The sequence below is a fragment of the Callorhinus ursinus genome, unplaced genomic scaffold (genome assembly GCF_003265705.2).
Source record: "Callorhinus ursinus isolate GAN/ISIS: 27379988/994484 unplaced genomic scaffold, GSC_fseal_2.0 scaffold34, whole genome shotgun sequence".
Lineage (NCBI taxonomy): Eukaryota > Metazoa > Chordata > Mammalia > Carnivora > Otariidae > Callorhinus > Callorhinus ursinus.
Genome location: NW_027397096.1, coordinates 6,587,812 through 6,610,347, shown reverse-complemented (window position 1 = coordinate 6,610,347; position 22,536 = coordinate 6,587,812). Strand labels below are relative to the sequence as shown.

At 39.9% G+C, this 22,536-nt stretch overlaps 1 protein-coding gene across 3 annotated transcripts in view; it reads left to right on the top strand.

Moving 5' to 3' along the window:
• MYO1D (myosin ID) overlaps nt 1-22,536 on the top strand; it is a 349,377-nt gene that overhangs the window by 142,578 nt on the left and 184,263 nt on the right. For all 3 annotated transcript variants that reach the window (XM_025851229.2, XM_073879410.1, XM_073879409.1), the window contains 2 exons: nt 2,607-2,773; nt 12,665-12,872. In XM_025851229.2, the coding sequence (XP_025707014.1) occupies nt 2,607-2,773; nt 12,665-12,872 (375 nt within the window). The remainder of the gene's footprint in view (nt 1-2,606; nt 2,774-12,664; nt 12,873-22,536) is intronic.

The window sequence follows — 22,536 nt, the reverse complement described above, 5'->3', positions numbered from 1 at the left end:
CCCAGGAGTGGGGTGGAAAATTCACCTCTTATTGGGAAGTGCAGTGAAATATTGTGGTCCTGTCTTTAAAAGCTGCCACAGTGTGATGAAAAAAGGCAGGTGTTGTAGGCAGAGTAATGGCCTCTGCATTTCAACACCGGTTCTCAAAGACACTGATGGACAGAGTGTTCTACAATTCAGTTCAGTTCTCCCACTACCTGGAACAGCCCGATGAAGAGTTGCACACAGTGACAAGGTCTGGGAGGTCTGGACATCCAGAGAGCAAGAGGTTCTCCTCATGGAGATGGGTTACATCACCCTCCCCATACATTGATATGTTCACCAACTAAAAAGCTCCTTGGAGCCTCTGTGTCTGAGTGTTTTTTTGAATGAGGGTTTTTTTAAATAAGGGTTTTATTATATAAGCATGATTGAGTAAATCATTAGCCCGTGACTGGACTCAACCTCCAGCCTTCCCTCTGTGGAGGTCAGGTTGCTGAAAGTCCCTTCTCTAATCCTATGGAGGATTTTTGTGATGCCCACCCCCCATCCTAAAGCTATCTGGGAGCTGGGCAGGAGTCACCTCATTAGCATAACAAAGACATTCTTACTACTGAGGAAATTCCCAAGGTTTTAGAAGTTCTATGCTAGGACCTGTGACAAAGTCCAGGGAGAAAGAGAGGGAGAGAGATGGAGATATTATTATTATTATTTTTATTTTTATACCACAGCCTCCCAAGGTTACCCATGCCCTAATCCCCAGAACTTGTAAACATGTTGCGTTGAATGGCAAGGTAGAATGAAGGTTGCAGGTGGAGTTAAGATTGCTGGTTCTGAACTTAAAGAGATTATCCTGCATTGTCCAGGTGTAGGATCTTTGTAAATTTAAGAGTCCTTCAAAGGGAAAGAGGAATGCAGAAGAGTCAGAACCAGGGAGATAGTATCATTTGAAAGACTTTATAGGCCATTACTGGCTTTCAAGATGGAAGGAGGCCACAGGCCAAAGAATGTGGGCAGCCTCTAGAAGCTGGAAAAGATAGGAAAGTGGGTTCTCTCTAAGAGTCTCTAGAAGATCAGAGCCTGGATTTTTAGCCAGGTGAGGCCCATCTCAGACTGCTGACCTCCAGAGTTCTATGAGAATAAATTTGTGTTGGTTTAAGCCACTAAATCTGTGGTGTTGTAGAAAACCGACCTCCGTGCTTCGGAGCCAAAGTATAAGGCAAAAGACAGAGTTTGAGATAAAGACGAACGAGAGCTTTCTTGCTTTGCAGGGCAAAGGAGGCTGCACAGGCCATGGCCTTCAGAAACTGCAAACCCTACGGGAGGAAGGGACTGGGGTGGTTTATAGGGAAATAACAGGATCTAGCCGGGTTTGACAGGAATTGTGTAGGTGCTACCAGCCTCCTTCATCATGTCTTTAGGGTGGTACGGGGTTCCTGGAACAAAAGGCTAAGAAGGGAGGAGAGGAGCTGTGCAGAAGAGAGGAAAAAGGTTACTTTAAAATTGAGCTTCGCTGAAGCATTAGTGCGGCCATTTTTATTTTTGTTCAACTTTGTGCTTTTAGGCGGTTTCAGTGGTAATCCGCTGTGGCAGCAATAGGAAATGAACATAAGCAGGGCCTTGAAAAAGGGGAAAAAGTGGCATTTTTTTCACCAAGGAATGCAGCATGATTAAATCTGTCCTTGGAGCTTCCTGTGTAGATGTTGAAAACTCACTGTTGAGAATGCAAGTAACTTCACATTCTTCCAATCTCTCTTCTTAAATTATTGACTACTTCCTTTTACCTCTAGCCCTCAGTAGAGCTCAAAATCGCCTATCTACAGAGGACTCTATCTCTTAACTAAAGTGCATCTGTTTGTGTCTGATAGGTTATAGATCAGAGAAGGGAAAGTAACTCTTTGGTAAGTAGGATACATTTGACCTTGATTCATCCAGTGAGAATTTGTTACCTTCAGCAAACCAGGATCGGTCTTACACCAGCACAGTTTTATACTTAAAAGGAGTTATGATCTAATGCATGGTAGAAAACTTAATTGGCCCAGAGGGAGAGATTTCTTGGTAGACTCTTTCTTAGAGTCAGTGACACCTACAGGAGGTTTTGTAACTTCTCTACTTATAAGTTTCAATCTCTTTTTCAAAAGCACAAACTAACGTGATGATGGTGAGGATGACGATGATGATGATGGATGGCAGCCATAATGCTTACAGAGCACCTACTGTGTGCCAGAGCTGGGCTTACATTTTATGTTCTTCATTGCAGTTCATCTTTTTCATGGCTCCTTCCTCTTTCTATTAAATTACTCTTTCTGTTCCTTTTTAACCATCTTTCCATAAATACACATAAACTCAATGTTTACACATCTCAATTATTTACTCCTTAGTTTTATCCCCTTTCTGCAGTTCCTGATGAATTCCTAAAATATAATAAAACAAAATTTTAGCTAGATGCACAAGAACTCCCAATCTTGAAGGGGAAGGAAGAATAACTACTTTATTCACAAGTATATGTCTGAGAAATTAGAGGCACTGAGCTTAATTTGACACAATTAACACTAATTACATGTTAGAGTCCTTAGTTTGGGATTTTTCTCCAGTGAAACTTACCATTTGCTGATTTATTTCTTTAGGAGCCATATTATGTACGTTGCATTAAACCCAATGACAAGAAATCCCCACAGATATTTGATGATGAGCGCTGTCGGCACCAAGTGGAGTATCTTGGACTACTGGAAAATGTGAGGGTGCGGCGGGCGGGGTTTGCCTTCCGCCAGACATATGAGAAGTTTCTTCACAGGTGAGAATAAAGAGCCCTGACAGACATCAACAAATCTGGGGTCCTCCCCACGTAGGACAGTGTATCAGCACAGATTAAATACTCTTCAGTATTTGTCAAATGAGTAAGAGTCAAGAGAACTGCAAATATGAAAAACTTTCTCATTCAGCTCAAGAGTCTCCCTGAGTTTATGGTTTATAGACCATGAGGAAAGATTCATTCTGTGGGGGAAAAATATGGGTGTTGTAGTTTGGTAGAAAGAACCTAAATTCAGAGTCACATCTGGCTTGGAATCCTGGGTATGCCGCTCATTTGCTGTGTGATCTTGGGCTAGAAATTTAACGTCTTTGACTTTGTTTCTGCATCTGTAAAATGAGTTTAATAACACTACCTGTAAGGCTGTTGTTGTGAGGATTAAGTTAACCTAAGTAAAAAAAGCTAGGTGCCTGATGCATAATAGATGTTCAGTTAATGCTGTCTGTCCTTACCGATATTAGTAATTACCATAATAACAAAATATTAAGCAGTTAATCATGGAGACCGTGTAATTAGTCTACCTGGTTTGAATCCTGGCTTTGCCATTTCTTGGCTTTTTGACCGTGGGCAAATTACATTATCTTTCCATGCATCTGTTTCCTCGGGTGTTAAAAAGGGGGTTAGTAATAATAACTACTTTTTAGGGTTGCTGGAGAATTAAATGAGATTGTGTGTGTATGTGTGTGTGTGTGTGTGTGTGTGTGTGTGTGTGTGTGTGTGTGTATAAAGCAGTTAGAATGGAACCTGGCATATAGCAGTCATTCAATATATGTAAGATATCATTGCTCCTGTTATTTATTGTTAGTAATAATAATGATAGTTGACAACTGGGACTCATAAAGTCCCTTTAAATTCCATCTGTTCATTTATCTAAAAATATTTATTGAACATTTCCTGTGTTCTAGACTACAGATTCCACAGAATGTGAATAAGTAGATAAAAATATTGGGTGCTCAGAAGAGTCTCTAAGGAGATAATAATGGCAGGAACAAGCCAGCCACATGAACATCAGAGGGAACAGTGAGGGAGAGGCTCAGCTGTTCGTAGTGAGTGTGGTGTGTTAGGTAGCAAGCGTAGCTGTGTGGCTGGAGGCTGCTCAGTGACAGGGCAGGGGTGTGAGATGAGATCAGAGAGGTGGACAGGGGCCAGATCATGTCGAGTTTTATAATCCAGACTAAACAGTTTAGATTTTGACTAAATCTGGCAGGAACCCAGTGGTGGATTTTAAGCAGGGAGCAACCTAATCTTATGGCTGTTTGAGGAGATACTGTGTGACTGCTGTGTGGATAGGAAGCAAGGAGACATTTAGGGATGTTACTGTGGGAACCGGGGAGAGGGGGCTTGTTCGTGCCTTGAACAAGAGATGATTGTAGATGCAAGGGTAGTGGACAGATTTGGGATATGTTTTAGGGGAAGGTTGACCAGGCTTGCTCATGAATTGGCTAGATAAGAGAAGAAGAGAGGAGTGAAGGATCACAATTAGATTTTGGCATGGGTAAGCATATACCATTTGCTGAGATGAGATTGGGTAAGGGAAACTTGAGGAAGAGGTCATGGAACAGGGGCAAGGATGGACTCAAGGTTTGTCTCTTGACGTTTAGGTTTGAAATGGCTACTGAAAATCTAGGTAGAAATATTAAATGAGCTATTAAATACACATATTGGGAGTTCCAGAAAGAAGTGCAGGTTGGAGATAGAGATGCTGGAGTCATTAGTCTAGAGATGACATATAAAGTCTCAGAACTAGATAGAGACGAGGAGGCCCACTCAGACACTTAGGTTTGTGATCTGACATGAAGGAACCACCAAAGAGAAGAAGAGGAGCCACCAATGAGATAGAGGAGATACCAGAAAAGGGTTATGTCACAGAAGCCAAGAGAAGACATCATTTCAAGAAGAAAAGTGTAGTTACCATATCGCACATTGCTGTGCAGTCAAGTTGTCAAGTAAGGCAAAGGTAGAAGCTTCAGCATTAGATCTGGCAACATAGCAGCCAAGGGAGAAAAGGCTGGGCAGAGCCTGATTTGAACAGGTTGGGAAGTGAATTGAGAAGCTGGACACCTGTAGACAACTCAAGAATGTGTGCTGTGAATGAGGGCAGGGAAGAATGTGGGATGTGAGGTCAGGAGACACTAGGAAATGGACGCAGGTGGGGCTGATTCAGAACAGAGGGAGAACCCAGAGGCGCAGGACCAAGGGAGGTCATTGTCATCATCATAACATCCTTGAGAAGGCAAGGCTCAGAATCCCACACAAGTGGAAGGTTTGCCAGCGTTAGGTAAGAGTAGGGACACTTCCCCCATAGCAACAGGACAAAAGGCAGAGAATATGAATACAGATGCAGAAAGGCTTAAAGGTCTGCAGATGGCAAAGATAATGTTCCAATCTGATTGCTTCTGTTTCCTTAACCAAGCATGAGGTGAGGCCAAGAGTGGGGGAGTGGAGATAAGAGGTAGTGTGGAGGTTTGAGGGGAAGTGGGAATACTCATTTTGGAGAGTGGGAAAGCACAGATTTGTATGGTAGGATTGCTGGCAGGAAGGCCCGAGTGTCCGTGTGAGATCTGAGGTTATCAATGGGCAGTGAGACCACCAGCATTATTGGTTTTCTCCACCAGTGTTCAGCTACTTTTGCACAGAAGTGAAAGGGATTGCACTAAATGGAGACTCTCAGAATGAATAAAGCGCAGTAGCCTGGAAAATTCAAACTTCATTTTACACTGATCAAAAGGTTATGCTCAAAACCGACCATTTTCCTTACTGAAATCACACTGTCCTTTAGATTTGGTTTTTCGTTTGCTTATTGAGGCTGTAGAGTTGGAATGTTTTCATGAGTAGAGATGTGTGCATTCTGAGTCTTGATTTCAAACAGTGTCAAATTATGTTAGAAAGATTGCTAGTCCGTTGTTATTACACTTAGAATTCTAGCAATTGCTTAGTCACAGAATTTGTTTTTTTGTTATCACCCATAAAAAATCAGCAGACGTTAAATATTGGCCTGAGCAGGGTGGGACTGGGTAACTATAGGATGGGGCTGAACCGAAAATATTTTATCATGAGACAAAGGGAAACCGTGGTGAGTAGCTAAGGTAAGAGAACAGTAAACAAGCCTGACTTGGAGGAGACAAGGAATTTTGCAAGTGCATCCATATCTTTTACGTTCAACTCAGGAGGTTTTGGTTGTGTTTGTTTCTTGGCATGGGAGACATGCTATAAGGATTGGAATATGTTTTCTAATACATATATAAAAATACACTAGAAAAGATTCAAAGGAACCTGTGAATTTCAAATATGGTGGTCTTAGTGGCATAAGATTAAGTCCATTTCTACTCCAAGAACATCCCCAAATAATGTAAATTATATATCTTTAAAACCAAGAAGATGCACAGCCACACTATGGAATCAAGAAGGGGTTTGAGTCTCAGTGAACCTTGGAAATGTGACTCCCTCCTAAATACGAAGTGAAGCAATTGTGAAGACCCAGGTGTTAGCCAAGGTCGCAGTTTTAAGGAAAGACTGCCTTTGCCATTCAGGAAACCATCCTGAATGTACTGTTTCTGTGGAGTTGGCTACAGCTGCAGCACCAGGAGGTGGCCACAATGGCTAGGACAAGGGACACCTCAGTAGCTGCAAGGGGGACATCATAGGCATGATGGCTGACACCCATGAAGCCAAACTCGCCACGTTACAAGAGGCCAACCAAGGCCAAGATGTACACAGAAGGACTCTGTGGAAGTAGACAGGATAACAGGGAAACGTCCGAGAGAGACCAGACCATGAAGAAGAGACAGTAAGGCCAACAGATGCCAAACCTTACCCCCTGAGGAACCAGAGTAAGGAGTAAATGGCATTGGAACTAGCCTGTTTAATATTTTCAGAGAGATGAAGGAGATAATTATGGGCCTAGGATAGGAATATGAAATCAGAAACAAGAACAGGTAATTATTGGGAAAAATAGAGATTTGGAAAATGAAAATCAGATTAAACACAACTGAAGAGAGCTTTGTCCATCAGCAGGAGAATAAGTCAGCAATGTGTCACATAATCACACAGTGGCTGCTAACCAGCATTAAAGGGAATGAATGGCTGATACAACAACATGAATGAATGGCACATTATGTCAACAAAGGATAGTCACCAAAGAATACATCCTGTATGCTGCCACTTATATGAAGTTCAAGAACAGATAGAAATCAGAACCATGGTCAGTTCTGGAGTGGGGGAACTGATGGGAAGAGAGAAAGGGGCACTCTCTGAGATTATGGAGATGTTCTGCATCTTGATGGGGTGTCAGTTTCATGAGTGTATACATTTTTCAAAACTTGTTAAACTGTATACCTAAATGTGTGCATTTTATTGTGTGTAATTTTTACCACAATTTAAAAAAATTAAACTAAACCTCTTTTAAAAAGCACATTAGTAAACTGGAAGATCAAGTTGAAGAGTTCTTGCAGATTTCATCACAAAGAAAGAGAGAGATGGGAGATACTAGAGCTCAGGCAGTATGTAAAGTCAATCCAGGAGTGCCAACAGCTATTCAGCAGGAGCTCCCGAAGGAAAGGAGAGAGAGCAGAGGGGAGAAGCAGTACTTGAACAAATAGTGGCCAAGAATTTTCCTGAACTGAAAAAAGACAGAAATCTTCAGATTGAAAGAATACACAGAGTGGAAAGCATGTGAATTTTTTAAAAATGAAATTACATTATGTTCACTTTTAGAATGTTAGCGATAAAGGAAAATACTTAGAGCTCCCAAGAAAAGACAAAGTACTACCAGGGAATGAGAATCATACAGACACCAGACTTCTCATTAGCAACATTTGATGCAAATAGACAAAGCAGCAATATCTTTACAGTGAGAGGGGATGAACTTTATACTTAGAACTTTATTCCATGCCAGGCCGCCTGGGTGGCTTAGTCAGTTGAACGGCCGGCTCTTGATTTTGGCTTAGGTCATGATCTTGGGGTCCTGGGATGGAGCCCTGCATCAGGCTCCATGCTCAGCAGGGAGTCTACTTGAGGATTCTTCTCTCCCTCTCCCTCTCTCTGCCCCTCCCCTACTCTCAACTCTTTCTCTCTCTCAAATAAATCTTTTTTTAAAAAAAAGAATTTTATTCCATGCCAAATTATCATTCAAGAGTGTCAGTACAATAAAAATATTTTCTGACATATATAGGCTCAAAAAACTTACTATTCAGAGATCCTCTGAAAAATCTTCTAGAGCAAAAGGAAAAATAAATGCAGAAGAGAAAAATGAAATGCAAAAAGTAATATTGAACAAATAAAGCAGTGAAACTTTTAAGTCTAAACATGTATCCATTGTAAGTGGGAAAAAGTCTTTGGTAAAAATCTGAAACAAAAATGAAAATTGGAGTGAAAAGTACAGAGAAGTAAAGACTTTTGTACTGTTTATGGGAAAGATAGAGATATAATTAACTGGACAGGAAAAAATAAGCATATATTTTCATATAAATACATACTTTTTATATATATGAAAAATTTTAAGACAATGATAATAACAGTGGCTAACAAACACTGTGAGTTGCTCACGGCATATCCCAGGCACTGATTTGAGTGCCCTACGGGGTAGTAGGTAGTAAGTCACTGGTGGTGACCTCCAGATAAGGAGAAGATGGCACCTCCCATTTTTATGCAGATGAGAAAACGGAGCACCCAAAGGTTGAGTAACTTGCCCCAGGTCACAGAGCCGAGTCGTGGCAAGTGGGAGCCCTATTTGGACTCAGGCCCTTGCTTCCTGAGCCCACCATCAGTGCATTGCCTCACAATTGAAGGGATGGCTTTCAAATCAGAGAAAATAAAATGAAATAAAGAAAATTCATTCTGTCCAAGTATCATACGATCTCACTGATATGAGGAATTCTTAATCTCAGGAAGCAAACTGAGGGTTGCTGGAGTGGTGGGGGGTGGGAAGGATGGGGTGGCTGGGTGATAGACATTGGGGAGGGTATGTGCTATGGTGAGTGCTGTGAATTGTGTAAGACTGTTGAATCACAGACCTGTACCTCTGAAACAAATAATGCAATATATGTTAAAAAAAAAAAAAAAAGATGGAGGGGGAAAATGAAGGGGGTAAATCAGAGGGGGAGATGAACCATGAGAGATGATGGACTCTGAGAAACAAACTGAGGGTTTTAGAGGGGAGGGGGGTGGGGAGATGTGTTAGCCCGGTGATGGGTATTAAGGAGGGCACGTATTGCATGGAGCACTGGGTGTTATATGCAAACAATGAATCATGGAACACTACATCAAAAACTAATGATGTGATGTATGGTGAATAACATAACATAATAAAATTAAATTTAAAAAAAAAGAAAGAAAATAGTCTGTCCAAGAGAAAAACAGTAAAAAGCAACAGCAAGAAGGCACATCTGATAGAAAATATAAAAGAAGTTGAGACATTGGACACATATTAATAATCACAATAAATGTGTTAAACTTACCTTTTACAAGACGGAATTGTGGAAGGTCAAGTCTATCTGATTGATGATTATATAAGTCGAGATTAGGTCCTCTCTAGAATCATCTAGGAAGGGTGCTGTATGAGGCCGTGGGATATGCGTCTGGGAAAATAGCCTATGTCTACTCTGCAGACTGTCTTTATCTTCAGCTTTACATAAGATGAATGTGTTCCGATTGGGAGATGGCCGTGTTATTTTACTGTCACACCAGTTGAACTAATAGTGGGACGTGGGGTGGGATAGACAGTGTGTATTGGACTAATGGTTCTGATGCTGGCAAGAGAAAAAGTAACATTTTCCACTGTAAATTTTTGCTTTTAGATTCTGCAGATTTTTTAAAGCTAGGTTTGAACCTCCAGTTTTACTTGTCACTTTTTTTTATTTTCATTTGTTTTATTGAAAAAGAGAAGGATTTTAAATGTTCTGATAACCTTAAAAGCTGCGTGAGTGTTTCAGGGAGATAATACTCATTGTCAGGAAGCAGATGAGTTCAGCTTTTTAATTCACAAGTTCAGGATGCTGGTTTGTGGGAGAACTGGGGTCTTGCCATTTTACCATCAGGAAGAAAGGAAGAGCACCTTAGCTGAGCGGTGTGGTGGCGGGTTGCTTCCAGCTTCTGCGGTATGCCGAAAATTTCAAACACACCATGACTATCTATATTATAGCCCAAATGTTGACTCTTATTCTAGTGTTATAATGAATTGGGGATGATTCTGATTTTGTTTCCTTTTTTCATGTGCTTATTACCTCTTCATATTTGAACTCTTTCATTTGGTTTCTCCCTATTTGGCAAGTGAGTAGGCTTTTAAATGTATAGAGAGGAATAACGGAGGTTGGTGGTTGATGAAAGAAGACAGTAAAAGTCTAAAGGATAAGCAGGAGCCAGCCTTTGAAGTAGTAGATTAAAAAGCATTCCAGGCAATGGGAACAGCATGTGCAAAGGCTCTAAAGGAAGAAAGAGGCAACCACACTACAGGACCCTAAAGAAGGCCAATGTGATTGGAGTATAGTGCTGAAGGGGGAGAGCAGTAAAAGATAAAAATGATGTAAGATTTTCTAGAAAAGTCCTATGGCAGCTGAGCTTGCAGAATGGATTGGGGAGGAACTGGAAAACAGTTCAGGAGTCTATTTTACTAAGCCTGATGGTGGCTTGGATTAAGATTATGGCAGTAAAAATGAGAGTAGTTGAATTTTAAATATATTTTAGAGGTAAGCCCGATAGGATTTGATGATGAATTAGAAGGACAGATAGAGGAGAGAAGGGATCAAATAACGATTCCCAGGATTCTGGGTCTAGTAACTGTGGGCACTGAAGTGGGAAAGTGAAAGAAATGTAAGATGCCCCTCAAGACTTATGTGAGCATTGGATGTATGCATCTAAAGCTCAGAACTCAGAGCTGGGCTATGGAAAATTCATGAATTGAAAAATAAAATGGATGGAGTAGATGAGATGATGGGAGGTTGCACATAGAAGAGGACCTGATATGAGCCTTGGGGTCCTCCAACATTTGAGGGTCCAGTAATGGAGGAGCAGTAGCCAGAAAATGAGATCAAGAAGAAATATCCAGAGAGACAGACGGACATCAGGGAGATCATGCTGTCATGGAAGCTCAGAAAAGAGAGATCCATCAAGAAGAAGGGATCACACACCGCTTAGGTATCTCAGCAAGATATGTGTGAAGCCCAACAAAGACCATTTAAAGACTCCCAGGAGGCACAAAAGTAGACTTGAGCAAGTGGAAAGACATGCCTTGTTCTTAGATAGGATGATTCAACATCATAGGTAAATTTAATGAATTTAATGTGGGAACCCAATAAAAATACCAGCAAGGATTTGTTTTGTGATTGTTTTCCCCCTGGAACTATGCAGATTGATTCTAAAGTTCATATAGAAAAATAAGCAGGCAGGAATAGCTAGAAAAACCTTTTAAAAAGAAAAGGATGAGGAGAGACCACCAGATATTAAAATATACTAAGATATCTATGATTGGGGCCCCTGGGTGGCTCAGTCAGTTGGGCAACTGCCTTCAGCTTGGATCATGATCCCAGGGTTCTGGGATCGAGCCCCACGTCAGGCTCCCTGCTCAGCGGGGGAGTCGGCCTCTCCCTCTCCCTCTCCCACTCCCCCTGCTTGTGTTCCCTCTCTTGCTGTCTCTCTCTCTCTGTCAAATTTTTAAAAATCTTAATAAGTAAATAAATAAATAAAAATAAAACCACATAGGACTGATGCACAGATGTACAGAGAGAGCAGTGAAACAGACCAGAATGTCTAGAAATACACTGAAGTACATACGAAAATGTAGTATATGATTAAAATGCCATATTAAATCACAGGATGAAAGATGGACTTTTAGTAAATAGTGTTGGAACAACTGGGTGGCCACTTGTCAAAAGATTAAAAATTGGATCCATACCTCACACCGTATACCAAAAGGAACCCCAAGTGGATGAAAGATTTCAATGTAAGCAATGAAAACATCCAACTACTAGAACACATAGGTGAATTACTTTGTAACCCAAGTGGGAAGAGAGCCTTTCTTGTATGGATTAGAATTCCGATGTAACATATGAAAGAAATTACTGAGTTTGGCTACATGTATTAAACAACTTGGCACCGGGGTGTGGGGGGCAGTGCTGTGCTCAGCAGCCTTCTCAGATGGTTGCAGTGATCCCACCTCTTGGTAGTCCTGCTCTTTGCCAGCCCCTTCTCTTGAACGTGGGCTGGCCCTAGTGATTTGCTTCTAACAAAATGGAATTTGGCAAAAGTCATAGAATATCACTTTTGAAAGGAGGCTGTGACCCTGTGACTTCCGTCTTGCTCGTTTTCACTCATGAAGAAGCTGGTGTATGACGAGCTGCCTTATGAGAGGCCAACGTGGCTGCTTGCGCCTAGAAACACAGTTGGTTTTTGTGTATTGATCTTATATGCTTAGTTTTCTTTTAGTGATAACAGTTTTCATCTGAAGATCTTCATTTCCTTTGAAGCGAATCATAAGTAATAGGAATTTTATTCCTTCCCCAATCATACCAGCTTATTTATTGGTCTCTCTATGCTGGCTGGAAAACCATGATCGAGGGATCCTTATGTCCTTGCATATAGAGAATTTGTAAAGGTTACCCATTTATAAATGATATTTGCTGTAGGTTCTTGGTAATTTAATGTGTACTAGATTAAGGAAGAACCCTTCTATCCCTAGTTTAGTTAAGTCTTTATCATGAGGAGTGTTGTATCTTATTAAGTCTTTTTCTACATCTCTTACCAGGTCAGTGAACAGAATTCATTACTAAGTTTTTTTTTTTTCTATTTATGAAGTGTCTTGAATTTATTAAATAGTCTTTCTGCATCTATTCAGACCATAAGGTTTTTCTCCCTTAACTTGTACCCTGTTTATTTTTCACACAGATACAAGATGATCTGTGAATTCACCTGGCCCAACCATGACCTCCCTTCAGACAAAGAGGCTGTCAAGAAGCTGATTGAACATTGTGGTTTTCAGGATGACGTTGCTTATGGGAAAACCAAAATTTTCATTCGAACACCCCGAACACTGTTTACCTTGGAGGAACTCCGTGCCCAGATGCTCATAAGGATTGTCCTCTTTCTGCAAAAGGTAATTTTATATTTTATATACAGGGACCAGGTCTTGCTTTTACATTCTTAAAATTTTGATGGATGTTTTCTTTGATTCAAGAAATGTTCACGATCGTATATTCTTTTTATCTACGCCTATCCTAGAATATTCCCTGTTGCCTTCACACATGTAAAATTTATTTGGCTGCCTGAACTCAAACTTACTCTATCCTCAAAACTCAAGACATTTTATCTTCCAGTATTTAAAGTTGGGGCGATGTCTGAAGTAGCCAACTTTTTGTCTCTTGTAATTAACTGGGTTTTTTCCCTCAGCCTTACTGGGTAAAGGACTTTTTTTTATCTTGTAATTCAGAAGTTTTGTGGACGTGTTTAAAACCCCCTGCTCACCCATCATAACCAGCACCAGCACTTGAATGAGGAGTGGGGTGCTGACTTGAAGCTCATTAGATCATAGTAGCAATCATTCATTATTCATTCATCATTCACTCACTCATGTTTTTCTTTTTATCTGCCATACCCATTTCCATGCCTTCCATATGAACCATTTTAATATTTAAAAAATTATATATGTGTCTTTTTAAAAATCTTGTTCCTCTGAGAGAGGTATATTTTCTATGGGATATATACCAAGAGAAAAGCTGCTGGGTCAGATGGTGTACATAGACCTGATTGGTATAAGTAGTGCCCATTTCCTCCCCCAAAAGGACTGTCTGTTTGCACCAGCTCACTAAGGGAGTTACTATGTGCCTACATCCCAACTAGTAACATCCAGCCACCTCAATTTTGCAAGACTAATAGGTATAATGATATCTCACTGCTGTTTTACTTTGTGTTTCTCTGGTTACCATTGAAACTGAGTATCTCACTAAATGCTTTATTTGCTCTTTGGGTCTTCCTGTAAATTGCCAGTTTGTGTCCTTTGTCCATTTTTCTCCTGGAGCTGGTATCATTTTCTTGTTGATTAGCAGGAATTCCTTGAGTATTTTGGACATTAATCACCTATTTACATTAGACATTTAAAATATTTTTTTTTAATTTTTTTTAGAGAAGGAAAGGGTGGCAGAGGGAGAGAGACTCTTAAGCAGGTGTGGAGCCTGACACAGGGCTTGATCTCATGACCCTGAGATCACGACCTGAGCCAAAACCAAGAGTTAGACGGACACCCAACTGTTTGAGCCACCCAGGTGCCCTGAAGGGAATCCTTAATTTTGACATTATCAAATTCTTCAATTCTTTGTCTTACATTTTATTGAAGAGGGCTTTCCTTGTCTCCAGGTCACAAAGATACTAGCCTTTGTTTTCTCCTCTGAACCGTATACTTTTATCTTCCACATTTAGGTCTTGAATCCATTTAGAACTTACCTATATATGTGGTTTTACATAGGAATCTGGTTTCATTTTATTCCATATGGTGAACCATTTTCTCAGGACCATCTACTGAACAGTGTGTCCTTTCCCCGTTGATTTGTGTTGCCACCTCTATCAGTATGTTATCCTGTATATATAGTCTGTCTCTGAATGTTTATTTATACAGTTGCCCATTTTTACATTGATGCCACATAGTTTCATTTGCAGTATGTCTTAGTGTATGGTAGGATAAGTCATCTTCTTACTCTTCTTTATGCAGGTGGAATAACCTACACATAGACCTTTATTTTGTAATATAAATGTTAATGTGTGTTTATAGGGTTCATTAAATTCAACAATAATTTTTATTAGGATGGCATTGAACTTATAGATTAATTTGAAAGAATTAACATTTTTACAGTATTAAATCATCTTAAGAGTACAAAATAGGCTTATTTAAATCATTTCTTTGACCTTTAGATTTAGAGAGGCTATATGAATTCATGGTTAATTCCTAGATATCGCATTGTTTTTGTTACTGCTGTGAATTTTTTATTCTACATGCCAGTGTTGGTACAGAGAAATAATATGAGCTTATGTTGGTTTATCCATATCCAGAATGCAACCTTTGTTGATTCTGTTAGTTTTTCTGGGGAAATGTTTATATCATGTGCAAATAATGAAGGTTTTCTCTTCCCTTCCAATTGCCAACATGTTTCTAAGTTTTGCTGTCTTCTATTATTTTGCCTAGAACTCAGAAAATCTTTCGGAGTGGAATACTAAATTCTATTTCATCCTGAAACAGTTTCCTTGTATTAACTGGCTCTTTTTGTACTGCTTTTACTCAGTTCTGTTTTATGCAGGTTGGGTGTCTGTTTTCTGTCTGCCATGGGCAATTATTGTCATATATCTGTTCTTCTGTATATTTAAATCCTTTCTTTTGATCTTCAGTACTTACCATTGGTGTTTTGTTGTTGTTACTATTCTTTTGGCAGATCTGATACCTTGTTTTTCTACTTTATACCTATTCAAGAAATTGACTCGGGCTCAGGGTTTGGCCCTGAAGGAGAGTGACCATCCCTCTCCATTTGTTTGGGACAGTCCTGGTTTATCACTGTTGTCTCTCATACCCCTTTCGCTGTCAGAAGTGTCACTTTTGCTATGGATAATTATGGATAACACATTGTATAGTCGCCCTACCCTGAACTCACTTTCTGTCCACTTGGTGGCTGGTAGAATCCTGGTCTTCAGTCTCCAGTGGCAGTTTGTTCACTTCCTCCACAGTTGACGATGTCCCACAGACTTTAATCTGCCACAGTTCTACCAGTCAAAGATGGGGCCCCAAGCCCCCATGGCCAGCTCTTGCATAGTAGGTATGCACACCTACTACGGCTCTCCTTTTTCTGTCCTCTCTGCAGCGCCTCTGCTTTCCTTCTGGTGAGAAATTACAATTTCTACGTAGAAAAGGGAGGTTCTAAAAGAGGAATGACTACTTCAAAAGCTGTCACCCTTGCCGTGGGGGAAAAGATGTCCAGGGCGCTCTGTGATGGAGATCTTGTATTTCTGAACCATAAAGCGGTGGAGCAGGAAATAAGGATCTTTCTCTGAACTCAGGCAGACCATTCTAGGGTATGATATAGGCGATACAGATTTGTTTTTTAAACCACCTCCACAGGCCATAAAAATTATTGGAAGTTTCTCTCAGCTTCTGGGAATAGGTCATCAGTCACCTAAGTTTTCGTGTGCTATGTGTTTTTATTTTTTCCTGTAACCTTATAGGAATGGAACAGGAAGTTAGGGGAGGCAGCATCAGATGTTATTTTTTTTTACGATTTTATTTATTTGACAGAGAGAGCACAAGTAGGCAGAGCAGCAGGCAGAGGGAGAGAGAGAAGCAGGCTCCCCACTGAGCAGGGAGCCCCATGTGGGACTCGATCCCAGGACCCTGGATCACGACCTGAGCCGAAGGCAGACACTTAACCGACTGAGCCACCCAGGCATCCCAGGAGATGCTATTTTAAACCAGAATCTCCAACAATTGACTTTTATTTTCCCTTTTAAATAAAAAAATAGCTTTATCTTTTTTTTCTGATCATACGATTAAAGTGTACTTACTGCAAAAACAAATTCAAACCTGCAATATATGTTAAGAAAAAAAAAAGAAGAAGATAGCAGGAGGGGAAGAATGAAGTGGAGTAAGGCGGAGGGGGAGACGAACCATTAGAGACGATGGACTCTGAAAAACAAACTGAGGGTTCTAGAGGGGAGGGGGATGGGGGATGGGTTAGCCTGGTGATGGGTATTAAAGAGGGCACATTCTGCGTGGAGCACTGCACAAACAGTGAATCATGGGACACATCAAAAACTAATGATGTATGGTGATTAACATAACAATAAAAAATTATTTTTAAAAAAACAAACATTCAAACCATACCGAAAATTATAAGAGAAACTGGAAAATCACCTAAAATCCCACCATCCAGAGGTAACAAACTATTAATGTTGTGGTGGCCATCCTTTCTAATATCTTTCTACATATAGAGAAGTATATGTACTATAATATTAATGAGATCATGGTTCACATGGTGATTTTTTATGAGCACCTTTCTCTTTTTTTATAATATTTTGGTAATTTTTTTCCCACATTTACCTTCTCTGCCCACATCTCCTCCCCACCACCTATATCAAAGGGTCCCCAAGACAGCTTCCAGCTTTGGTGAATCACTAAAAGGATACATGGGGCTCAGCATATAGTTGTGCTCATGAATTAAATTTATTACAGCAAAAAGATGCAAAGCAAAATCAGCAAAGGGAAAAGGCACAGGGCGTAAAACCCAGAGGAAACCAGGAGCAAGCTTCCAAGAGTCCTCTCCCATTGGAGTTGCACAGGACATGCTTAATTCCTGCAGAAATGAATTGTGACAACATACGCTAAGTGTTGTCTATCAGGGGAGCTCATTAGAGACTCAGTGCTCGAAGTTGTTACTGGGGACCGGTTATGTAGGCACCCTCTGCCCAACATGTGCTGAAATCCCAGACTCGAAGAAGGACTATGCAGCATAAACCCCACTGTTTGCACAAGCAGTGTAACCACATTGAGCCACTCTTATCATTTAGGGAAAGTTTTATATCAGCATGTGAAACTGTTTCCCAGTCAAGTTCACAGACACTGGCCAAGGGCCAACCTTGGAAGCAGGCCTTTCTAAGGATACAGTTTCAGGCCTGCTGTGTTAACTCCTTTTGGGACACTCCCACAGTCTTCCTGTAACTGTAATAGACTTCCTTATACATGTAGGAATACTTCATCCTATGCCCTGGATACTTCTATGCTAATGCCTTCATTCTGTGCACTGGATTCCCATGAGCAAGATTATTGCTTGAAGGGTGTATATGTTTGTAATCATCATACATATTTACCATTCACATTGTGTAGCCCACAGTATAAGTGAACTTCTTTTCCCCAATTTTTTTTTTAACTGCAGTGACTTTTACCAGGCTTTTGAATTTTTTCCATTCTTATCAGTAAGAAATGGTGTCTCATTTCTACTTCAATTTTGTATTCTCATGCCTTCATGAGAGCATGTTTATTGGCCTTTTTGGATTGCCTCTTCTGTTATTTGCTTATTCATACCCTTGGCCCACTTTTCTATTGGGTTGTTTATCTTTTTCTTATGAATTTGTAGGAGCAATTATCTTTATGTATTGTAATTATTTTTCCTAAGCTGTCATTTGTCATTTGAGTTCATTTGTGGTGTACTCTTCAACATGAAATTTTCTACTTAATATGTCTTATCTTTTTTCTTTGTATCTTTGAGTTTCTTCAAAAAAGTTTCGGATCTGGGATTTAGTTTTTATATGTAGTATTATATAAGGGTCCAACTCTGTTTTGTTCCAAATTAAAAACCAGCTATTCTAATTCAGTTTATTTAAAAATTCCTCTTTTTTCCACTAAATTAAAATTCTTGGACTATTGCTTTTGTCTAATAATAAATTCCCATATATACTTGAGTCTATTTTCAGGACTCACTATTTTATTCCATTGACAATTCCTGTGCCAATATCATACTGTGTTACAGGTTTTAACATGTGAGAACCTAACTTTCAATGTATTGTCATACCTTTTCTGCACCTTCATAGATATTTAATGGCAAGTTGGAAGTGGCAGAATCAGTGATGTTGACTAAAACCAAAACCTCCAAAATTGTTGTTCTTAAAGGAACAAACCACCGAGATTGCAGAAAAGATACAAATTGCATTGCTTTCTGATTCATAAAAAATGTGTAGTTCCACACTGTAACTATCTAAACTACTGAAAGTTCAGTATCAAGAATTACAGATAATCTGTTTAGTGCATCTTGTTTATTTTCATATATTTGGTCATATGCTTGACAGTTTAGATTTGTGTAATTGCTACATTTTTTTTTTTAAAGAAATGACCATCTTAGGGGCACCTGGGTGGCTCAGTCGGTTGAATGTCCAACGCTTGGTTGCAGCTCAGATCGTGATCTCAGAGTTGTGGGATTGCACCCCACATTGGACTCCATGCTCAGTGCATAGTCTACTTGAGATTCTCTCTCCCTCTCCCTCTGCCCTGCACTTGCTCTCTTGCTCTCTTTCTAAAATGAATAGGTGAGTCTTTCAAAAAAAAAAAGAAAGAACTATCTTAAAAAAACCATCTAGAGTTCAAAGACTTTTATTGGTTTTTATAGTACATAAGTGGTAGCAATGCAAGTTCATGTAGGAAAATGAAAAACATAAATTTATATTTTTAAAATACAATTTTATTTTATTTTTTATTTTATTTAAGATTTTATTCATTTGAGAGAGAGAGAGCACAAGTACGGGAGAGGGGCAGAAGGAGAGGGAGAAGCAGACTCCCCACTGAGCAGGGAGCCCGATGTGGGACTCGATCCCAGGACCCTGGGACCATGATCCAAGCTGAAAGCAGATGCTCAACCATCTGAGCCACCCAGGCGCCCCTACAATTTTATTTTATATTAAATATAAAGTTATGTAATACTTTTTTGTTCCATCTTTACATGTATAAACACATATTTTTGTATTTATAAGGGCTGACTCCGTCCTTAGTAAATGATTTCCTAGAGGTTCCTCAGTCAATCTATCACTGGATGTTTAGGTTTTCCCCGTTTTTCACTCTCTAGGCCCCACCGCGGTGCACAGCTCTGCTTACCTAGAGCCAGTGCCTAGCCCAGAGCTCAATACGTATTAGCTCTTGTTGTTACTGCTCATGCTGCTGTCACTACTAGTAAGCACCTGTCATCATCCTTGATTATTTTCTTAAAATAAATTATCAGACAGAAAATTTTGGTTTAAATGATAACACACTTTTAAGATTTTCTGTACCCATCATCAAACAGCTTCTGGAAAGATTGGACCGATTTATGCTCCCACCAGCTGTTGCATGAAAGACCTGGCCTCACTGAAGCACTGGATACTTTTATTCTTCTAAACACCCTTTCTGAATGACTAAAATCTGAATGTTTTGCCTGAACATTGAAAAGAGCATTTGTACACAACCCCAGTTGTTGTGTGCGCGCGCATCTTTGCATCACTGAAAGAAATGAATTGGGTTAGCCAGTGGGATTTCTGTAAAGGTCACACTTCTGTTCCCTTCATAATACATAATTGTTTCACTTACCCTCTACATAGGAGTCTGTGTGTGTTCCTTACATCACATTTGAATGAGAAATCAGATAAGATGGTTTTTCCAGTCCACACTGAAGAACTATTTAAAGTTTTCAGGATTACAGCTTTAAGCAAGGAGGTGTGGAGAGATCAGTAGTCAGCTCAGCAGCAAGCACATGGGGCTGAGGTGACGTGCATAGTGAGTAAGTGTGTTGTGAGGCTAATCTGTCCAAGTTGATTTTGTTGTGATAACTTTTTTCCTTCCTCAACATGGACTTTCCTCATTTTGGCTTTTTTTTTTTTTATCATTTATCTTCTATGTTGTGTTCATTAATTCTCGGAAAATAAGACACTCAATTGTTGCCTTGTTGGGGAAACCCTGAGGGAAGACTATAGTTTCTAATAAAATTTTTAATGAAAATACCACACCAAATGCATTACAAAGAGTCATGATTCTCTAATATTCTGTACACATTTCATTTAAAATACATCACTGTCTTGGGAGAGGATAAGGGTATGGATCCTCCCAAGAAACCCTCCCTTTTTGTTTTTGGTGCATATAGAGTTTTAAATTTATGTTTTCATTTTAGAGAATCATAGGGCAAGATCAAAATCGTCATAAAAGGTGACATGAAAGATGGGATTCTCAAAGGGAGATAGAAAATATCAGGGAAGTTTATCTTTTGTGTGGCCATTAACAAATTCGGAATAGGTTAATAGATTTGAAGAGTGACTTTCTTGACCCATCTATAAGAGGTGCCTTTGTGAATTGTGTCTTCATCTGGGGGAAGTAGCCCTTTCTTAAAGGGTATCTATAATTGATTGTGGATAGAGATCTTAATTAGTCACCATGTCACTTCCCGGGACCATTTCAGATCGCATAGCTTTGATCCTAGCCCCAGAAACAGAATGATCCTTACCAGTGTGCCATGGTGTGGTAAAGAGGTGAAGGGCCTTCTTATGTCACATCCTGAAGGCTACTAAACCTAAACATTCTTTCTTAAAGTACTATCTTCAGGCTTTAATCATTTTCCTCCAAGCAAGTTGTGGGGACCCTGGGATTGCATTTACAGCTGCCAGCCCTTTGGCAATGTAAATCATGCTAGCCCCTGACCTGCCTCACACCACCTGCCGTGAGTTTTCCAGTTTGTATTCCATCCTAAATGTGGGCTTGTAGCACCCTGGTACGAGGAACTGGGGGGTCTACAGTCAAATTTGAATCCAAAGTCAGTTGGCACTCTTCTATTACAGTCATGTGAAACTATAGACATGTTTAGAGAGGAAATAATAGAAGCCTCACACTCCAAGTATTCAGATCCATTGGCCTTCTAGGGTCCAGAGGCTCCCAGAGTTTTATTTTTGCTTGTCTGGTAGCTTCCTTTTTTTAAAAATTTTATTTATTTATTTGACAGGTCAAGAGAGCTGGCACAAGCAGGGGGAGTGGGAGAGGGAGAAGCAGGCTCCCTGCAGAGTAGGGAGCCCGATGCGGGGCTGGATCTCAGGACCCTGGGATCATGACTTGAGCCAAAGGCAGACGCTTAACCGACTGAGCCACCCAGGCACTCCACTTATCTGGTGGCTTCCTGGTTAGAAGATGGTAGTGGTTTAATTATTAGGCCATAGCAAAATTGGCACAATCTCATAAGCAGAGTATGGGGGAACTGAGGAATGAGTGGACAAGAAAGGGTAGAAAACACGTGAGTGTGAAAAAGAGGTTATGATAAAGCTGAGGAAGGAGGAAAAAAGACCCTAAAGCTAGTGAGATAAAATATTCAGAATGTGGGCTAAACTCATGTGTGATTGTTGTTTCCAATTTTATGTGGAGTTCCGGATGGAATCGTAGGGGGTAGTTAGTGATCTTTTTTTAAAAAATTCAAAATAATAAATATTTGGCATTCAACTGACAAACTGATATTGTGAGAATATTATACAAAAATAAGGCTACCTGTTTTTATCAGTACATCAGTGGTATTTAAGCACTTTGGATATAATGTTTGGTAAAGGACATATAGAAGCATGGAAGATCCAGTGTCCTTTGAGATGGCACATGGGACAATTTCTTCTTGTTCTTGTGTGAGGATTAGCTGTGACATCTGGGCCACTGCCCTCAAACTGGCAGTCATGTGATGGGGAGGGGACCACACTTCTGCAAAGCCTCCCCTGTGAAATTTCCTGGGAGTGGTGATACTGGACATCCTTGAAATGTTCCTGAATTTACTGGGAATGCTTCCACTGAGTTTCTATTTATGCATGCGATGAGGTAGATACATTTGAGCACGTTAAGGAGGTATCCATCCATTTCCGTTGTGTTAAGAAGAGTACTTTCAAAATCAAGAGTAGATGTTAAAATATATATATATATATATATATATATATATGTCGAACTAAATGGAATTACTTCTTTGCAGGGATCAAGACGCGCGTGTAATTTTTTTTCTCTTTTGAGCTATCAATTCTGAGAATGGTACTAATCAATTCAGTGTCAGTATAATGTTTGCCTCAGCAAGATAACCTTTTCCCATATTTTGGAACAGTCTAACACCATGGGAGTTAATCTGTTCAGGTTGAGTTTCCCTGTGAAGATATCTAAGACGGGGTATTTGTTGGCTCATAACTCTTCAACAACTTTCTCTAGTTCTGCATAACAGTTGATGTGTTTTTTGTATCTTCTGTGGAATCAGTTTGGGTGA